Source organism: Orycteropus afer, unplaced genomic scaffold, assembly GCF_000298275.1.
Source record: "Orycteropus afer afer isolate SDZICR_OR568_19922 unplaced genomic scaffold, OryAfe1.0 scaffold00056, whole genome shotgun sequence".
Taxonomy (NCBI): Eukaryota; Metazoa; Chordata; class Mammalia; order Tubulidentata; family Orycteropodidae; genus Orycteropus; species Orycteropus afer.
Window position 1 is genome coordinate 8222857 of NW_006921643.1, and position 20137 is coordinate 8242993.

Here is a 20137-nt window from a genome sequence, read left to right on the forward strand (position 1 = left end):
GAAAGAAGCATAGTCCGTCTGGTGTTGGAATGAACAGGCTCCAGGATGGTTTGAAAGGCACAGGAGAGCCAGCCTGATGTTTCTTTCTTCTTTCAAGACCTCCGCCAGCACCTCACCTCCCTGTAGAGCCTGTACCTGTTTGGTAATTCAGGGCTCCACTCCTGCCCACTAGCTAGACCCTGAGCAAGTCACTTGATCACTTTTCCTGACTCTTATCTGTGAAATGGAAGGTTAGACTATACTTGGCACTAGATGTTCCCTATAATTCTACAGCTATCAAATCATAAAAGGCCAGCTCTAAAATCTCTCTCAAACTCTAGTTTGGAAATTCCATAAAATCTCTCTCAAACTCTAGTTTGGAAATTCCAGACACTTGTTGAATATTATATTTCCAATTTATTTTCCCCATCAGCCCTTCAAACTCAACATGTCTGAAACCGTTTTTTTTTTTCTTTTCTTTTCTTCAGTCAGCTTCTGCATGGTAAATGATCTCATCAGGATCCCTGGGAATCTTGGTAGTTCTCTCCTCATTCCCTAGCCCTACTTTAAACTCAGCAAAATCCATCCATCCACCATCCCCATTAGTACAGAACATCCCCACCTTAGCACACAACTTAGAGATTCAAACCTACACCTTCATCTCCAGCCCCTTTAAATCCATCACACTCTAAAATTCAGTTCATCCCCCAGAAAACTCATGAGCTTTTAAGGACTCCTTGGGCAATCTACTTCTGTAGAGATACCGCCTTGGAAACCCAAGGAGGGGTCGCTATGAGTCTAATCCTCTTGACAGCAGTGAGGTTTTTTATTATTATTATTTTAAGGAACTTTTGGCACAGCGTCCATGTCCATTACAACCTACAGTTCTTCTAAACTGATCTGTTAACTCTCGTATCCACTACACTCTAGCCAGAATCCTCCCCTTTCAGACCTCTCCCTTCCTCCAACTTGGGCCTATTTATTCACATGGTGACCCTTGGCAGGAATACCCTCCTACCTCACCATTGAAGAAGTGGCTTACATTTCACATTCTCCTCCCAGAAAGCCACTTCATGTTCTAAGATAGATTTTCTCATATTGTGCTCCTCAAAGGGAGGGTCAAATAAATTTGGAAAATACAATGTTTCATGGGTTCCCCCTTTCTTGCATGACTCTGCAGAGCTTTCCATATGCACCAATAGTGAATCTCCAAGGAGAGGATACCCTACTGCCAAAATTAATGTAATCATGGAACCCTTCCTATATAGCATAATGAATAATAGCAGACTCTGGAAATCAGATTTCCTCATGCTCTGTGTTTGAATTCTGGCTCTATCACTGAACTACCTCTACAGCCTTCTCTAAGCCCAAGTTTTCACTTCTGTAAAAGGAATATTATAAGAACCCACAAAGTTATGAGAAGGAAATGAGTTACTTTACATAGAGTGCTGAGCATGGTACCTTGCAACTAGAAAGGACTCAAAAAAAAAAAAAGAGTAGCAGCAGTTCCAGGGAAGAATTTGGGAAAACCTTTACAATGCCATTCTTCTCACTTGACACTTAGATTCTCAATTGGCTCATCTTTTCACTTGAATGTCTCGTAATGAGTATGATATTTTTTCTTCAGGGTCTAGTAGGAACACAGCTTGTGTGTTTTGATGATAACAGGTGTTGTGGATCGGATGGGTCTGAATGTTTGCGAAGGGATTCAGTATAGCTCCATCGATGGGTTGGATTGGGTTGAGTAAGGGAAAAATCCCTCAGACCCTGGAAAGAAAGTGATCATGGAGCTAAAGGAATAGGAGAAAGATGGAGGCAGCAGTGACAAGGATCAGAACAAAAGAGGAAGAATGGAAGGTCAGGAGTTGCTGTAGTTCTCCCCTGAGATGCTTGATATGTCCAGGAGAAATGAGCTGTAACTAGACCTCACTTGCCCACACTTGCTCCTCCTAAGCCCCCAGTTGTTCTTATTTGGGGGTACCTCCAAGGCATTAGGGAGTTTGTGGATGTATTCAGAGGAGGAAGCTGGCGCCTCGGACCTCCTGGGAGTGCCTCAAGCCTCTCCAGTCGCCATGGAGATGTGTTGCCTCTGGCCTCAGAGACTCTCCCAGGACCAGAGGCCTCTCACCCAGGCTTTAGCCCAAGCCCCTCCTTCCAGGCACAGCCAGAGACAGGGCAGACCAGGAGAGCAAGAAGTGAGAGATGGAGAGAGAGGGAGTCAGCAGCCTAGGGTGGCCAGAGTAAGGAACTGAAGGAAGGGAAGGGTGGTGGCAACAGAGGAAGGATGCAGAACTGGGACCCCTTGACCCCAGTAGGCAGGGAATACCCTATGAGTGGGGGATGCAGAGCAGGTCAATCCAAAGAACTTGAGAATCTTTTTCTCATTCCCTAGAAACTTCCTCCCAGCAGAGGGGCTGGTGACCATGTCGGAGACAGGGCAGGGCCAGGTAATTGTTGGGTGTTGGTTGGGAAAAGGACTTGGGAGAAGATCTCGCCATGAGGGAAGGTGGTTGGTATAATCAAGAGGTGGTCCACTTTCCCCTGAAGCAGGCAGGTTGAGCTCTACCCTCACCAGGGGCTGTGGTCTAAGTCTGTCAGGGGCTGCTCAATTTGGGCAGGTGGAGAAAGCCAGGTCTGGGTATATCCCCACCTGTCCTTCATTCTTAGAGGTCTTACACCATGGGGCATGGGAATAGCCATCTTCAGTTGAAGGCTAGTCAAAGGTTACTTTCTCCAGATGTGGCCTTGGGGGTAGATCAGGAAATGGGGAATTAAGGTAAGGTAGATGTGGTGGTGGAATGGAAGCTCTAGGACGTGGGAAGGGGCAAGAAGGGATGGGGAAATTGAGGCAGGACAAAGGGCCATTTCCAGTCTCTCTCACTCCTTCTCTCAGTTCCAGGAAAATAAGAAACCAAAACTCCAAAAATAGAGAACTTTATTGTCAGGGACAAATTTGGGGGCTGGTTTTGAGGCACTGGGGCTCAGTCCCAGGAACCTGGAGATGTGGAAGAGGTTAACACACAATACACAGAGAAGGCACAGATGGGGAGGTTCTCCCTCCCTGACAGACTTCCCACCCAGCTGCTCACCAGGACCCTGAGTCTCCCTGTTTCCCTTCTAAGAAGCACCTATGGCTGGTCTCAAGTAGAAACCCAGGTGTGGAGTAGATTTCTTCCCCGCTTCCCTCTCCCATTTCTGCTTCTAAACCCTTCTGCTCAGCTCCCATCAATCCTCACTGTAAGACTCAGCAGCTGGTCCAGGGTCGCAGGGTCTGACAAGTCACAGGCCTTTCCCCAATTAGGGAAGGAGGAGACCCAGAGCACATCCTCCCTCAATTTTCACTCAGCCTGACCCTGTGTGCCTGGGTGAGACAGCAGGGTCCGATCTGTGGTCCACCTCCCTCATGGGCTGCTGAGTGTGGCAGGTGTGGTACAACAGCTCCCTCACTCCCACACCTCAGTCCAGATGGCCCCGTGGTAGGGGTGGGGTGGGGGCCGGGGTGTGCTGAGCCGCAAGGGTTGGCCTACCTGCTTGCTGGGGTATTTGGGGGGGTTGGTGCGGTAGCTGTAGTCGGAGTACTGCTCAGAGCCCGTGGACGTGGTGTCCCCAGTGCCCACAAATGTGTTGGCAGGCGGCAGGTCCTGCACCACCTGGTGTTTCTTGGAGGCAGAGGGTGACTGGGGCTGCAGCTGGATGGAAGGCAGTGGGGAGTTAGAGCGGTAGTGGCGACCCAGGTCAGGGCTGCCCGGTGGGTAGTTGAGGGGCAAGTGGATGCGGGGACTGTCCCCAGGGGCATCACTCATCAGGTTGAACTTGAGGGACTTCTGCAGCCCGGCCTCATCCTCATCCTCCACTGGCTTCACAGGCTTTGGGGACTTGCTCTTCTTGCCTTTGCTTTTGTTTCCCTTGGAGGCTTTGCCACTGGGCTTGGGAGCATACAGGTCCTTGGTCTCCTTCTTACCAGCTTGGTAGCCACTCTTGGCCTCCCGCTGCCGGCAGTAGCGCACAAGCACTGCCAGTGCAATGAGCAAGGCCACGGCCACAACACCAGCCACCACACCGAAGAGGATGTTGCCTCGCTGCTTGGAGCGCTCATACTCCGGATCCCCAGCAATGTCGATATCCAGAGGTGTGTCCAGGCTGTGGCCCAGCAGGGTCTCCAGCAATGTGCGGTTGGCCAGAGTCTCATTGACATAAAGGTGGACCAGGGCTGTACCATAGCGTGGGGGCTTGCCACGGTCACTGACCTTCACCACCAGGCGGTGCAGCCCATGGTGGCGCCGCTCAATCTCCTTCTCCAGAGTGATGGCACCAGACCGTGACCCAATCTGGAAGAGTCCATAAGGGTTACCACCAGTGATGCTATAGGTCAGCTCAGCATTGACACCAGAGTCAATGTCCTCAGCTGTGACCTGGCTGACCGTCTCACCAAGATGTGTCTGGGGGGTCAGCAGCCGGTGGGAGGTATTGGACGGGGCAGTAATAAAGGGTGCATTGTCATTCTCGTCCAGCACATTGATGGTTACACCAACATAAGCTGAGCGAGGTGGGACGCCACCATCCACTGCCTTCAGCTGGAAGGTGTAGGTGCTTTGCTGCTCCCGATCAAAGCTCAGGCTGGAGAGGATGGTGCCTGTGCCATTCTGGATAACAAAGTCACCATTGTCCTGTTCTACTGAGAGCTGTACCCGAGCATTCTCCCCCTTGTCCCCATCAATGACAGTCACCATGCCTACTGGACTCAGTGCTGGCATGTTCTCCATTACTGAAAAGTTGTAGCCACTTAGCATAAATTTGGGGTCATTGTCATTGCAGTCCAGCACGTTGACAAGGACGGTGGCTGTGCCCTGGAGGCTAGGGCTGCCCCGGTCAGCTGCCACCACTTTCAACTCATAGCTATCCCGCTGTTCTCGATCGAGGGATGTCTTGACCCGGATCTCTCCAGTCTCAGGTGAGATTGTGAAGAGGCCCTTGGCAGCTGGCTCAGGCTCTAGAGAGTAGACCAGCTCAGCATTAGAGCCAGAATCGGCATCACTGGCAGTGACCTCAGCAACCACTTCACCAGGCTTGTTGTTTTCTGGGAAAGCGACCTCAGTGATGCTCTGCGTGAAGACAGGTGCATTGTCATTGACATCCACCACCTGCACCTTGAGGGAGTTAGTACTGGAGAGTGGGGGGTTGCCAGAGTCCACGGCCACAATCTCTATGGTGTAGTCTTTGACCTTTTCATAGTCAAGTGGGGTGGTGGTCTGCAGGAAGTACTTCTTCTTGCTGTCACTGCCTGTCTCACTGGCCTGGCGTAGCTGGAAGGGCACGTCACCTGCCACCACACAGGTGACAGCCGCATTCTCTCCCTCATCTCGGTCAGACACCTGTACCAGGGCCACAGCAGTCTCCTCTGCCACGTCCTCTGAGATGTTAGCCATCCCATCTTGATGAGTCACCAGCCCTATGCCCCGGATCTCAATGGTGGGGGCATTGTCGTTCATGTCCTTCACAGTCACGACTACCTGGGCACGGGCACTCTTAGGGTTGGCACCTCGGTCCTTGGCAAGGACTGAGAAGCGCAGGGTACTTAAGTCCTCACGGTCCACAGGGCCCTGTACAGTAATAAGACCAGTGTTTCTGTCCAGTCGCAGAAGACGCCTCACCACTTCGGGGGCCTGGTGGAATGTGTAGTCGATTTCTGCATTGGCACCTTGGTCCGAGTCATTGGCCTTTACCTATAGGGCAGGAAAGAAATAAAAAGAAAAACAGTGATGGCTTAGTCCAGGGATACTATGTGCTGCCAATGTCCATTTCAAGGAGCATGGCTGACACAACTAATTGGACATGGTACCTCTTTCAAAAGTAGTATATGTTCAGAAAAAATTAGCCTTTGTCAATCTGACACTCTGGCAGACATTACTAATGTATCTTCCTGCTCAGCTGCAGCCTGTGAATCCTCAACAGTGATCTAGGGACTAGAGGAGATGGGATAGGACGGACTTAATATCTACTTGTGATTCCTGCAAATGTTCGCTGAAGTATGGGGATAAGGATGCACCTAGCAACAAGGGAAGCCCTTCTATCCCATTAAACTAGTCTTCAAGCTTTCTACAGAAATGGAAAGGTATGAGTAGCAGAGATGGTGTATATGTCTGCAAGTATGTGTATAATACACATGCATGTACATAAACATGTGTGATTGTAGGAAAAGGTGTATGTTTGTGCATAAATGTGTTTGGATGCATGAGTGGAGAATCACATGTCCACCTAGAGGCCACAGGTGAGGGGATTTTTTTCTGAAAGTAACCAGGTAGGGATGTAGGTCAGAAGGAGTCCACCTGCTAGGCCGAGGCCCCAGCCACTGCTCTGTCAAACCGGGGAAACCTGTTTCAGCAGCTCCTTCCCCTCCCGGCTGGCACTGGCCTGGCAAAGCACCAACAGGCACCAACACGAGGAATTCGACCCAAGCCCGCAGCCAGGAGGGAGGGGTTGATGCAGGCCACAGAGCCGGCTGGCAGTGGGTTAGGCTTCCAGCATCAAACAATGAACTATCTGTCCTTTGCAGTGGGCACGCCCTCCCACGCCAATGCCGACGCGCATTAGGCCCAACTCTATACACAAACATAGGCAGTAATGGAGCAACAGGAACCAGATGGGAATGAGTTACATTGGTCAGGTGGAAACATGAGGGTTGGCGTTAGGCCACAGCCAGACAGAATGCAATGGTAGTGGCACTGGAAGGAAGTGGGGCAGGTATAATCTGGCAGAGTCTCTGGGGAACAAAGCAAAAGAGTCTTGGGTTCAATTTCCAGCTCCACCATTTCCCAACTAAGTATGTGACTTTAAGCCACTCTTTAACCTTCCCAAATTTCAGTCTACAAATATGTAAAATGGGGACAATACAGTATGTATTTCACGAAGTTGTGGTGAGGATTAAATAGGATAATATATGTCAAAGTGTCTTACACTGCCTGGCACATGCAAAATAAAAAATCCATTGCTGTCAAGTTGATTATGACTCATAGTGACCCTCTAGGACAGGGTAGAACTGTCCAATAGGGTTTCCAAGGCTGAATTCTTTATGCAAGCAGACTGTCATCTTTATCCCACAAAGCGGCTGGTAGGTTTGAACCACCAACCTTCCGGTTAGTAGCTGAGTACTTAACCACTGTACCACCAGGGCTCCTTGGCACATGAAAAATGGTCCCTATATAACATTTACCCTTCTCCATTCATCCATTTAGGTAGCTCTGGTGGTGTAGCGTCTAAGGGATTTGGCTGCTAACCAGAAGGCTGGTGGTTTAAACCAGGCACTCCTTGGAAGATAGACTGAGCCATCTACTTCTGTAGAGATACCACCTTGGAAACTCAGGAGGGGTCGCTCTGAGTCGGGATCTACTCAACGGCAGTGAGTTTAGGTTTTTTTTGTTGTTGTTGTTTATTCATTCATTTGGAGTCTCTGGGTGATGCACACAGTCAACACCACTCAGAGGCACCTTGGAAGAAAGGTCTGGCAATCTATTTCTGAAAAATCAGCCATTGAAAACCTTATAGAACAGTCTACTCTGAACACATGGGCTTGCCGTGAGTCAGAATCAACTCAATGGCAACTGATTTGGTTTAGTATTATCCATCCACCCATCCATCCATCCATCCTTCTATCTGTCTCTAAAAATAAGAGTTGGACACTTAGTAGGTCCTCAAGCCACTATTAGTCTTATCTCTCCTTCCCCTTGGGAAGGAGAATGCCAATTATACCGGTCAGGGTCTTTTTCTACAGTAGAGATCTGTAGGCAGGGGTTCCCCAACTACCCTGGTCTCTGCTCACACCTGAATGTCAACACTAAAGATTTTTCCTTCCCCTCCCTCCCCTCCCCTTTCCCAATCCCCAACTCCCACCCACTGTCTGTTATCAATTTTGATTGCCATTCTCACTGTGTCTGCCTCACTTACCTACCACCCTGCCTCCCTTGGTCTTTGTCTATGACTCTTAGTTTCTGTTTCCCTCCCATCCCTGCTCAGTTCTGTCTGTGCCTCTTTCCCACTGCCTGCCCTTTCCCATCCTGTCTTGCAGCCCTTGTGAACCTCTAAGCTTCATCTCTGCCCTGTTCTCCTACTTCATCCCACTGCAAAGCCCTGTAGCTAGTAAGCACTTAGGGTCTAAAAACAGACTATTGGAAATGACAAAGGTAGAATTTGAACACATCAGCTGTGTGATATCAGGCAAGTTCTTAATTTTCATAGGCTGTTTCCCATCTGCAAAATGGGGATAATGCTTACTTGTAGTGTGGGGATTATATGATATAATACAATTAGTGTATTCAGAGGGAACTCTGGTGGTGTAGTGCCTAAGGCATTTGACTGCTAACCAGAAGCCCACCAGCCACTCCTTGGAAGGAAGGTTGGGCAATCTACTTCCGTAGTGATACTGCCTCAGAAACCCAAGGAGGGGTCTCTATGAGTCAGATCCAACACGATGGCAGTGAGTTTGGTTTTGGTTTTGGTTTGGTTAGTGTGCTCAGAAGAGTACCTGGCACCTATGCTATTATTATTTGCCATTCCCAGCTATCTGTCTCCCTTCTCTTTCTTGGTCCCTTCTCCAGGATCCAGGTCACCGCATCTAAAAAGGAATCTGAAACTCCTTACCTATCCCCTCATGTCAGCTTGTGCATCCAGAATGCATAGTTTCCCAAGACAGGTAACGGTGTCCAGTGCAGGCTGAACCCTCCTCAGCTCCCTCACATCAAAGACAGAGGCAGCTTCAGCCCACGGGGAAGGAGAAAGGAGCTGGGGCTGGCAGGAGGCCAGCACCAGATGGCAGCGGGAGATACACCTACCTGTCTGCAGGGACGCTTTCTTTGCTCCCTCCCAGGCCCCAGCCCCACCAAGCTGCCCAGCCCCTGGGGCAGTTCCCATGGAGGGGCGCTGAGAACTTCTACAGAGAAGCAACCAGCCCCCTGCTGTGCCAATAACCCCACACCCATGGGCTCTCCAGACCTAGAGGAGGACACATCTAAATAGTTTTCCAGAACTCTGAGGGCCCACCTGGCTAAAATGGTCTCATGTGACTCTGCCAGGAAGAGGCAGCTTAAGGAAAATCTCCAGCTTAAGGAAAATCTCTTCTGACAAAGGAAAACCTCCCCTAGTTGGGAATATATTCTCATCTCTGGAGAGATTCTACTGGCTGGGGGAGAAAGATATCATTTGACCTGGGAAGGGGTTTCACTTTTCAGAGGCTTCCCTAAATTAAGTCTGTCTTGGGTGGTGGGAGGTTGCTGGTCATGTGCTATGTCACTGTCACCTAAGTAGCTTGATAAAGGGAAATAATAACACCTGTTAGGGGTTGAGGGGTAAGGGTTTGTGGGAAGGTCTCACCTGGCTGGAGTTGGGGAAGGAGTTTAACAGTGTTCTGGCAGTTTTATCCCCAACTGAAGGGAACCTGGTTGGGGTAGGCACCCTTTTCTACAGGTGGATCACCCTTACAGTTGGATGAGGGGCCTCTCACCTGGATGACCGAATGGCCTATGGGGCTATTCTCAGACAGCTCAGCCTCATATGAGGGCCGCTCGAACTTGGGGGCGTTGTCATTGGTGTCGAGCACAGTGACACGCAGCAGGGCACTGCTAGCGCGTGGGGGGCTGCCACCATCCTGCACCTTGATGGTGAGGTCATAGGAGTCCCAGCGCTCACGATCCAGATTGCCCATCACAATGAGCTGTGGCTGCTTCTCCTCCTGGTCCTCTGCTACCTGCAGCCCAAATAGCTCCTGGGCCTCGGGCCCGGCCTGCAGCTCATAGGATGCCACGCCGTTGGGGCCAGTATCACGGTCCGAGGCCAGTGGGATGGGGAAGAGTGAGCCGATGTTGGTGTTCTCAGGGATGGCCAGCGTGATGACAGGTGAGGCAAAGTTGGGTGTGTTATCATTGATGTCCTGCACCTCAATCTGGCCCTCTAGCAGCCTGGGACTGCCATTCTGCACGAGGTCCGTGATAGACACCTCAAACTCTAGGATGCAGGGCTCACCAGGGAGCTGATTCTGGCACTCACGGAGCCCCTCGCGGTCAATGGAGGTCTCAGTGGTGAAGATGTCGCCCGTCTTGCCATCCACCCGCAGGTATGGGGCGCCTACCTCCAATTTGTACAGGTGGCCCACATCTGGAAAACCGTAGTCAGCCGCAAGGCTTCCAATGAGGGTGTTTGGTGGCTGTTCCTCTGGCACCTTGTACACTACACGAGTGGTGTGGCCTGGGGATGGGGCCAGCAGGAGCAGCAGCACCAGCAGCATGGGGGGTGGCAGCCACCATTGCCCCCCAGGTCCTGGACTGGGACTCGGAAGCCCCATGCTGGCAAGCTCCAGAGACAAGAGGGCTGCAAGGGAAAAGAGGCAAAACAGATGCTGTCAGCCAGAAGGCACTTGGTCCTAAGGGCTCCTAGAGCCAGCCCCCCACTCTCTCTCTCCTACCTACACACTATTCCCCAACAGGAGCTCAGTCCCAGCCAAGAGCCCAGAACTTCAAGTCTCACCTACACCTGGGTGTAGCAGCCGTGTCTGCCCCAGCTGGAGGAGCCAGTAAGAGGCCTGGAACAGGTCCTGAGTGGCTCTTGCCCAAGGAACGCCCTTATCCACCTGACATACCATCAGTCCCAGCTCCCCCCTCCCTCTTTTCCTCCCTGCTCTCTGCTCTGCCCAACACCTCCTTCTCACCAGCATCCTGTCTTAGTCACTCATGGTAATTACCCTGATACTGAGATAGGGAAAGAATAAGTGGAATAGTAAGGTCTGGAGCCCCCCTCAGTGGGAGCACCTCCATACACATTGTGCCACAAGTGCCCTCTTACAACCCCCTAGACCCCAGGATCATAACTGCCCACACTGGGCCCTCTCTGGCTGATGGAGGCAGAAGAGAAGATGTCTCATTTCTCTGCCTTCTGAGATGCCAAAGTCCAAGTATGTGTCTGGTGAGGTTGGGGTATGAAGTCTCACCATCCCTGACAATAATCACCCACAATTCTCAGTGCTCTCCACCCCCATGAAGGGTTTACTTAGACTGGTTACCAAACTAGGTTTGTGAAAATGGTTAGGGGCTGAGCGGTAGGTATTGGCTCCCTAACCACTCCCTCATAAACACTCATGTCCATAGGTGTGCACACATGTGTGCACATATAGTTCCCAAGGTGCCTTTCCCCTCCCTCCCCTATTTCAGTGAGGGGAGGAGTGACATGGGTATGTGTGTGGGAGAAAGGAGCAGAGGTCAAGATTAGGGTCAGGACTATGGTCAGGGCTGACTGGCCCTGGAAGCTGCCTTGGCCTGTCCTTAACAACTGGGAGCCCAGCAGGTCTAACTGGGACAGAGCTGCCAATGACACCACCAGCCTTTCCCTGCCCACTTTCCCCCACCTCAGTCACACACCCTTTGGTCTCTTTTAAGACCTATATCCTCACATCCATCTGGCCCCTGCCTCATACCTGGCCCCTCCCTCTCCTCTCTAAACTTCTCCTCTCTAACCCTCTTCTCCCTAACTGGCTCTGTCCCCTCTCACACCTGACTCTCCCTGCCCACCCAAATCATCTCAGCTAGAGCCATGCAATGCCCTAGTCAACCACAAGCCACACCCTTTTTCACCACAGTAAACTTCTTCTAACACATCTCCCCAGCTTAGAAGCAGTATATTTACAGACCCCAGGCAGACCTCCCAGCTATTGTCTTTGTCTTAACTTCCTCATCCTTTCCAAGAAAACCATGGCCAGCCCCTCTATTTTCTGCAGAGGGTTTAAGCTGTCTTTTTTTCCCACCTCCCCGTTTGTACCTGGAATACCTGCCCAGGTGTTGTCATTGACCACACCCACCCCACTGAAGGCAGGCCCTAGTCCCCAGGAAGCCTTCCCATGCCTTTCCAGCCCACAGTGACCTCTCCTTCCTCTAACTCACAGCCACTTATTGTCTGCCCTAGTCCTTTAGCGATGAATCACAGGGTGTCTGGGACACAGCCCGCCCATGTTGTTCAACTGCACTATTGTACACCTCTTCCTGTGTTCGATCTCTCCAGACAGATACTAACTCTCTTGAAGGAGGGATAGGGCCACCACCGGATGAACTTTCACAAAGCAGGGCACACTGTAGGTACTCATCCAGGCATTCAACAAATGCTTTTTGGGCACTCCCCATGTGCCAAACTCTTTCCTGAGCACTGGGGACACAGCAGTGAATAAGACAGATCCAGTTTGCCATCATGGAGCTGACAATGGTTCTAACCCAATGACTATTTGTCAATTTTTGTTTGGTTGTCTCTATCCATTTGGCACAGCAGCTGAGATTGAGCAGCAGGGTGGAGAAGGTGGGGACATGAAACAGTCTGAGGGGAATCCTCACATCCCACTTCCCAGCTACATGACCTATAGCAACTGATTTAGAGCCTCCGGTTCCTTATCTGTAAAATGGAATAATTCTACCTATTTTGTAGGGAGTTTGAATTAAGTCTCTGGTGGCATAGTGCCTAAGGCATTTGACTGCTAACTAGAAGGTTGGTGGTTCACCACTCCACAGAAGGAAGACTGGGAAATCTACTTACTTAAAGATTTACGGCCTTGGAAACCCAAAAGGGGTTGCTATGAGTCAGAATTGACTCGATGGCAATGAGTTTGGGGTTTTTGGTTTGAATTATGTCGACAAAATGCTTAGCACACTGTGAGTACTCAATAAATGGTCCCTCAAAGCACTTAGCACAATTGTAATTAGGTAAGCTATTTGGTAATAATTTGTTAATTGTCTGCCTTTCCCACAAGACTGCCAACAGGAGAACAGGCACTGTTTTGGCTTTGTTTACTCCTGCATTCTCAGAACCTAGTACAAGGCCTGACAGTAGGCACTCAGTAAATAGCTCCTGAATGAGTTATCATTTTATTGCATTATGTCACTTGCTTTGTGGCCATTGCAAGTTCATTTGCTTGGTTCCCCTTCCTCATTGAGAGCTCACTGGGGTAAAATGTAAGCCATCTCCTTTCTGGGTACATAGTAGACACTCAGCAAATACTCATTAAATGCACAGATTCGATACATGAGTCAAACATTTCCCCTCCTCTGTGCACCCTTCCCCACTCACCTTCCTCAAATCAGGCCCCCAAACACAGCCCCATCCCCCAGCACTAATGTACTTAATGTGTGTGAGGCCCTTAGCAGATTAGTTTGTATGTTTGTTCCTGGCTGCAATCTTAATTTCTTTAAAAGGAGGAGGAATTTATCTGATGTCCTTTGTATCTACCCTCCAGCCACCTCACCTCCCATCTACCTGCAAGGGTCCAGCAAAGTCTCATCTTAACAATTGAAGCCCTTGGCCAAACATTCCTACCTCAACCTCAAGACTGTCTCCTAAGCACCTTCTTCCTTTCTAGGCACCTTATCTTGTCTCACCCACCCTTACTCCTTCCCCCATATAACAAGGGATCTCTGTGCTTACCAATTCAATGCATAGGTTTTAGGAGGGCAGGGGTTAAGTGGTAAGCCCATGGGAATTACCCCAAATAAGACAAAGAAAAGACATGTGGGGATGACTGTTTGCCTCCCTGTATTCTCTCCAGATCAGGGATTATTAAACTTTTTGTGTCACATCTCCTTTTCTCCAGTCCCTGGAGTGGGACATCATGCTTGGTAAAGTAGAACCAAAACCAATATCTCTATGGAAGTAGATGGTCCAGGCTTCCTTCCAAGGAGTGGCTGGTAGGTTTGAACCTCCAGCCTTCTGGTTAACAGTCAAATGCCTTAGGCACTATGCCATCAGAGCTCCTTGGTAAAGTAGAGGGTCAGCAAAAAAGAGGAAGACCTTCAACAAGATGGATTGACACAATGGCTGCAACAACAGGCTCAAACACAGCAGATTGTGAGGATGGTACAGGACCAGGTGGTGTTTCGCTCTGTTGTACAAGAGGTAGCTATGGGTTGGGATCGCTGTGAATAGGAACCAACTGCATTAGCACAGTGCCTAAGGCACTTGACTGCTCACCAGAAGGCTGGTGGTTCAAACCCACCAGCCACTCCTCGGAAGGAAGGTTGGGCAATCCTACTTCCGTAGTGATACTGCCTCGGAAACCCAAGGAGGGGTCGAGGGGTCGCTATGAGTCGGGGCCGACTCGATGGCAAACAACAGCATTGTACCTAATAACAACTCCTCTTCAAGAATTTAGGAAAACATGGTGCAGAATTTTTCAAGAAAAAGGATGGCTCAAAATTGCTAGATGCAAATTCACGGGCCCATGGTCTGGCAGTCAGGGTGAATCATTTGATTTGTGGCAACTTAAAAGATATACAGAGCAAGGCCCCATCTCAGGGTCTCTGCCTAGAGCCCCAGTCCTTCAGATGTCCCTAGTCAGCAGAAGCACAACATACTTCCCAACACAAACACGGACCCCCCACCTCCAGTCAGCAGGAGTCAGGTACAAACTGTAATACCCAACTTTTGAGTTGTAAAGGAGGTAAGTGTGGGGGATGTTCCTGGGAGAAAGGGGAGTGAGGACTGCCAAGAGGGCAGGGGCAAGAGTTGAAGAGGGTTTATGCCCTTTAAGCCCCTGCAACCCAAAAACCAAACCAAGTCCACCGCCACTATGTTTCCTGAGTCCCTCCCTGACATCATTCCTGGGCTGCCAATCCATGTCTGGTAATGAGGAAAAAGGGAGGAGAGGGCCCAGGGTTCAAGAACTGACAATTCTAGGCTCACCTGAGGCCCACAGAGATGCAGGAGTCAGTTCTGACTTATAACCCATTGGGTTTCCAAGGCTGTAAATCTTACAGGAGTAGACTGCCCCATCTTCCTTCCTTGGAGTAGCTTGTGAGTTTGAACCACGGACCTTCTGGTGAGCAGCCAAATGCCTTATGCCACCAGAGCTCCTTGAAGGACCTGGGAACGTTCCTTTAAAATGAGGATTTTTTGGCTCCACGGTAGGTATTTCAGTTCAGGAGGTGAGAACAGTAGAACACTCCAGGCAATTGTGATGCAGGTGGTTCAGGATCATCAGGAAACAACTTTGAGATGCACTAGGTCCAAGGAGTTCCAAAAGAGCCTGAGGACCTGAAGCCTCTATTGTCATCACCATCATCACTATCATCACCATCATCACCATTGCCATCATTCCAGCTGAGACTCACTGAAATCTTACCAACATGCTGCTAAGCATTTTGTATACATTATCTCATTTAACCCTCCTCAACCCTCTAAAATGAGTATTGTTTATTATTATACCCCTCTCTCAGTGGATTCCGACTCATAACAATCCCCATTGGGTTTCCAAGGTGGTAAATCTTTACGGAAGTAGATTGCCCAGTCTGGTGGGTTTGAACCACCAACCTTCTGGTTAGCAGTCAAATGCCTTAGGCATTGTGCCACCAGAGCTCTTTTCTCCACATTGCAGATGATAAAATTGAGGTTCAAAAAGAATGAACTGCTTTAGGTCACAGAAGTAGTAATGGATGAGCCAAGATTTGGGAAATAAGAATGCCTCTTCCACATTCCAGAGTCTGGGCAAAAGGCTAGATAGGGGGAGGGGAACCAACAGAAATCTTCCAGGCTGGAATATGATGTTTGCTGAGTCTCCCTACTTGACATCATTCCTGGGCTGCCAACCCTGCCTGGTAAGGAGGATAAAAGGAGAAGAGGTCCCAGGGTTCAGGGACTGAGAACCCTAGGCTCACCTGAGGCCTACAAGGATGCAGGAGAGTCAGGGTAGCCAGGAGTGGCAGCCTTTTGCCCTGCCTCCACCATCCCCTGGACTTTGTCCCCAGCAGTTGGTTATTGGGAATCATTAGTCCTAACCGGTAGCCTTTGAAGTGATTAGCCTTATCTGTCCTTCCCTAGGCTCTGGCTGCCTTCCTAGTAAGGGTGCCCCACATCTGCCCAGGTTAATGACCTGGCTTCCCAGGCACCTGAGAGGGCAGAACTTCAGCAGGAACATGAATCTACCACCCCCCAGGCCTGAGGGAAAAACCATTTGTGTCAACATCTGGGAAGGGATGAGGAGAACAGATGAGGGTTCACTGAAAATCTTCATTTCCAGATCACCTTGATAACCAGGGTTTACTTCTTGCTGAATGCCAGGACAAGAAAGAGAGAGAGGGAGAGAATACAGAGGCAGCCATCACTGTCCCAGTGACCAGGTCAGCTGTGACCCCTCACTGCCACCCCTACCCTTGAGCTATTACACAACAGCCACTGCCAGCACAAAACACCAAGGGACAAAGGGAACGTCTGGGAGTGGAGGGAGGGTAAGCAAGCTGACTGCATGGGGTGGAGCTGTTCAGAAGCCTCCCGCAGCGAGCAAGTGCAAAGCCCTCAGCGCCTTTCCCTCCTCTTCCTCAACCTTCTATTAGCCTCAGCAGGGAAGGCTCCCAGGCACCTGCATTCTTGAGTCAGATTATCAGAGTTCGAACCCTTGCTCCACCACCTCCTAGCTGTGTGACGTTGGCCAAGTGACTTCAACTTTCTGAGCTTGTTTCCACTCTGTGAAATGGAAATAAGAAAACCTGCCTATTTTGTGTGTGGGAATTAAATGAGATTCAATGCATCTAAGGTCTTTTAGCACATGTGTGTGTATGTATGTATATGTGTATACACACACACACACACACACACACATAAATCTTCCAGTTACTGAATGCAGCATTTTATTTCTACCACCAGTGAACCTGTTGAGAAGCCCTATGCAGGCAAGGTTGCTGTGTCTTACTACTGCATCCTCACACCACCCACTATGGGCCCTGGCAAACAGCAGGTTCTCAATATATTTCTGAGTAGAATTTCTCTGCAGCTTCAACTACCCTTGTTCATGGCAGGGACAGCTTTCACCTCATTATTAGAAGGGCCTCCTCCTTTCCTACTTCCCTTCCCCCTGTCTTGATACTTCATTTCTCCCTCAGCTCCTCCTCACCCTGCAGGACTCCTCTTGGCCCTTCCACCTGACTCTTCCCAGTTAGCTCATGACCTCCTGGCCCAGTTTGGCAGTTTTGGCAGAAGTAGCCACAGCAGCAGCCCCTCTGCCAGGTGGGCACCAAATTAGCAAGACATTTCAGCCTAGGAGTGGGGAAGAGGAGGATTAACCACTGCTGAAACTGAACCCAGACCCACTCCCTTCCCATGGGACCTCTGATCATCTCTGGAAACCCCTTGTCCACCCCCTCTCCCACCCCTATGCCCAGCCAAAAAAACTCCACTGTCATGGGAGTGGATTCCAACTTAAAGCAAGACTCTATAGGGCAGTATACATCTGTCCCACAGGGTTTCTAAGGCTGTAAATATTTACAGAAGCAGACTGCCTCATCTTTCTCCTGTGGAGCAAGCAGCTGATAAGGTTTGAACCATAGACCTTCTGGTTGTTGTTATGTGCGTAGTCAGACCTGACTCATAGCGACCCCTCCTTGGCTTTCTGAGACGGTATCACTATGGAAGTAGATCGTCCAACCTTCCTTCTGAGGAGTGGCTAGTGGGTTTGAACCGCCAGCCTTCTGGTTAGCAGTCAAGTGCCTTAGGCATTAGGCTACCAGAGCTCCCGATCTTTTAGTCAGCAGCCCGAATGCCTTAACCACTGCACCATCAGAGCTCCAATGCCCATGCCCTCTCACTAAAACAAACTCACTGCCCTGGAGTCAGATCAGACTCATAGCTACTCCTCCTTGGGTTTCCGAGGCAGTATCACAGAAGTAGATTGCCCAACCTTCCTTCCGAGGAGTGGCTAGTGGGTTTGAACCGCCAGCCTTCTGCCCTAGTGTAATATAATTACAGGTTTCAATCCCGCCAGGTCCCTCACGTCCAGAAAGGAATACTACTACCCCCACTCCACACAAACCTCCGGGTGTCCCCTTTCCAAGTACCTCTAAGGGTTGCCCAGATCATGTACTGGAAGTTCTGGACTCTACCCGCCTGAGCCGCCAGTCCCCAGTCTGCTCCGCCATGGTCAGCGGGCACTCGTCGCACACACCCAGCGCGCTGGGCGTCTCCTCCCAGAGGACGCCGAGTGTAAGTGGGGCGGGGGGGGGCCGCGGGAGGAGGCCGCCTCCTCTGTCCTCCTGCCCCACCCCCACCCTGGTGGCGCCGGGCCTCCGGGAGCCCAACTCGAGATGGGAGCCTCCGCCGGCGGGTCTTTTGCGACCGCATCCCTAAGAGCAATCGCGGGGAATCCCTCCTCCTCCGCGCCTTCGGCCTTGGCCTAGGGTCCCTACAAACCGATAACTGCGGGAGCAGCGCAGCGGACACCGAGAGGGGGCGGGGATGGAGAAATCACAAAGCTACCATCCCGGGGGGCGGGGACATTCTTTTAAGAAGGACCCTCCAGCAAAAGGGGAGAGGGGATTAGGTGTCGGCCTCGCAAAGGCCTCAGCGACGCTCCCAATATTTCCTGCTAAAATGACCCACGGTTGCCGACCACTGTTGTGGAAACTGAGGTCAGAAGTATGGGCTACAGAAGGGTAGCCGGGGAAGGGGTGCGACTCCATCTCTTCTACCAACGCTGCTCCACCGCGTGCCGTGACCTGCCTTTCTGCCCCACTGCCTTATCCAGGCACACCACTCTGGTCTGCAGCAGGGACCCGGCCGAGGAGGTGAAAGAGGAACACAGGTGTGTGGGACCCAGGTGTGCTGGAGACCCAGGTGGCTCCGAGAATGCAGCTGTATGGTCTGAAGAGGGTCGCAAACACCATCGCAGGCCTGCACCCTCTGCAAAAGGACCCAAGGCCCTGGAGCCCTGGGGAGGCGGGATGGAGCGGCCTGCCAGGTCCAGCTAGTTCCGGGAATACTCTGCCGGCTATGGCCGGTGGAGCCCTGAAGTGGGGGTGGGGGAGGTGCCGGCAGGGAAGCCCGTCCAGCCGACCCCTAGGACTCCCGTTGTGCCGGTGTTTACAATAATAATGTCGCGATTAAGGTGACAGGGCACTTGGGGCTTGCAGCCAGCGCCAGCTGCTCCGGAGATGGCTAGGCCTGAAGGAATCTGGCCTTTGAGGGGTAGGGTGTGTGTTTGTGGGTATGCGCTGCGGAGTGTAATGTGACACTGTTGGTGTAACGTGTATGTGACACCCAGTGCTAGGATGTGTGAAGCACTGGATTCTGTGTCTGTGATCGTGAGGCGCTGCTTTAGGTGCCACTTACTGTGTTAGGGTGTGTGCCATCAAGGCGTGTGCTGAGAAGCCGGGTTGTGTTTGTGTGGGTGCAGTGAGGGGTGCAATGGAGACCTGTGTTATGTACCTATGTTCCTGCTAAGGAGTGGGTAACATTATTTACATTTGGGTGTACTCCTGAAAGAAGTATGTGTGTATGAGGCTGGGCTTTGAGTGTTTATCTGGTAATCTATGGCCCTGACACTCGTATGAGGACACCGGATTGTTTGTGTGTTCATGCTGCGAGTGTCACACCCGGTTGTGTTCTGTTGCTCAGTATGGCCACGAGATGCGTGTCCGTGCTGCTTTGCGTGTAGACGCTCAGCTTATTCCGAGCTGGTGACGGTGCCCCAGTGGGCGCTGGTGTGCTGGAGGTATGTCTGTGTGCATATATGTATGGACGTATGTATTCGTGTATGTCTGTATATATATCGGTGATCTAGCCCTCTGGGTGCCCGCGGGAAGCTGGAAGCGCTTGAGTGAGCCAAGCTGGTTGCCCAACAAGTGTGTGTGCTGTGGATAAGGGTCCTTGCTTGCTCGGTCCTTGGGGAGCCCCCCCCCAAATGGGGGCCGCGCATCCCCAAAACATGCTCCAGCCTGCGCACTACTGGAGTCTCATCCGCGCAGCTCCAAGCGCGCCCGGATGCCGGGCGCAAGGGCTGGGGGTCCAATTCAGCACCCCCTCCCCTCGCTCAGCCCCTCGCCGCGGACCTTGGAGGCCGGGGTGACCCGGCCGCGAGCCCCACTCAGTGCTCCCAGCCGCCCCCCCTCAACCCCCGCGCACGGAGCATGGGCTGGGTCCCCACCGCCTCGCTTCGATGAGCGCCCCTCCCTCAGCTCCCGCCGGCCATGGCTGCTCCGGGCCCGGAACCGCCACTGCCACCGCCGCCAGATCCTTACCCGCCTCTGGGCAGCGCCGGCCGCTGGCCCTGCTGTCCATGAGCCGCCGGCGGCCCCTGCCCGGGCTGCGGTTCTGTACGGCTCGGGCAGGCGCTGCGGTTCGGGCTCCGGCTCCGGCTGGCTCTGGGCGCACCAGCCCC

The 20137-nt window shown here is 51.5% G+C and overlaps 1 protein-coding gene across 1 annotated transcript; it reads right to left on the bottom strand.

The window, feature by feature from the left end:
* Positions 1-3422: 3422 nt before the first annotated feature.
* Positions 3423-20037, bottom strand: PCDH1 (protocadherin 1). Its single transcript, XM_007939053.2, has 3 exons — positions 19998-20037; positions 9473-10335; positions 3423-5702 (listed from the first exon to the last, which is right to left on the bottom strand). Exons 1-3 carry the CDS (start codon positions 20035-20037, stop codon positions 3423-3425), a joined length of 3183 nt encoding a protein of 1060 aa, XP_007937244.2.
* Positions 20038-20137: the final 100 nt, after the last annotated feature.

Bases quoted from the DNA above. Each gene is read 5' to 3' on its own strand.
- PCDH1 (XM_007939053.2), bottom strand. From the start codon at position 20,037: ATGGACAGCAGGGCCAGCGGCCGGCGCTGCCCAGAGGCGG. The intron at 10,336-19,997 runs GTAAGGATCTGG...TTTCCCTTGCAG, and splicing joins CCGGCGCTGCCCAGAGGCGG to CCCTCTTGTCTCTGGAGCTT. The intron at 5,703-9,472 runs GTGAGAGGCCCC...CCTGCCCTATAG, and splicing joins TAGGCCATTCGGTCATCCAG to GTAAAGGCCAATGACTCGGA.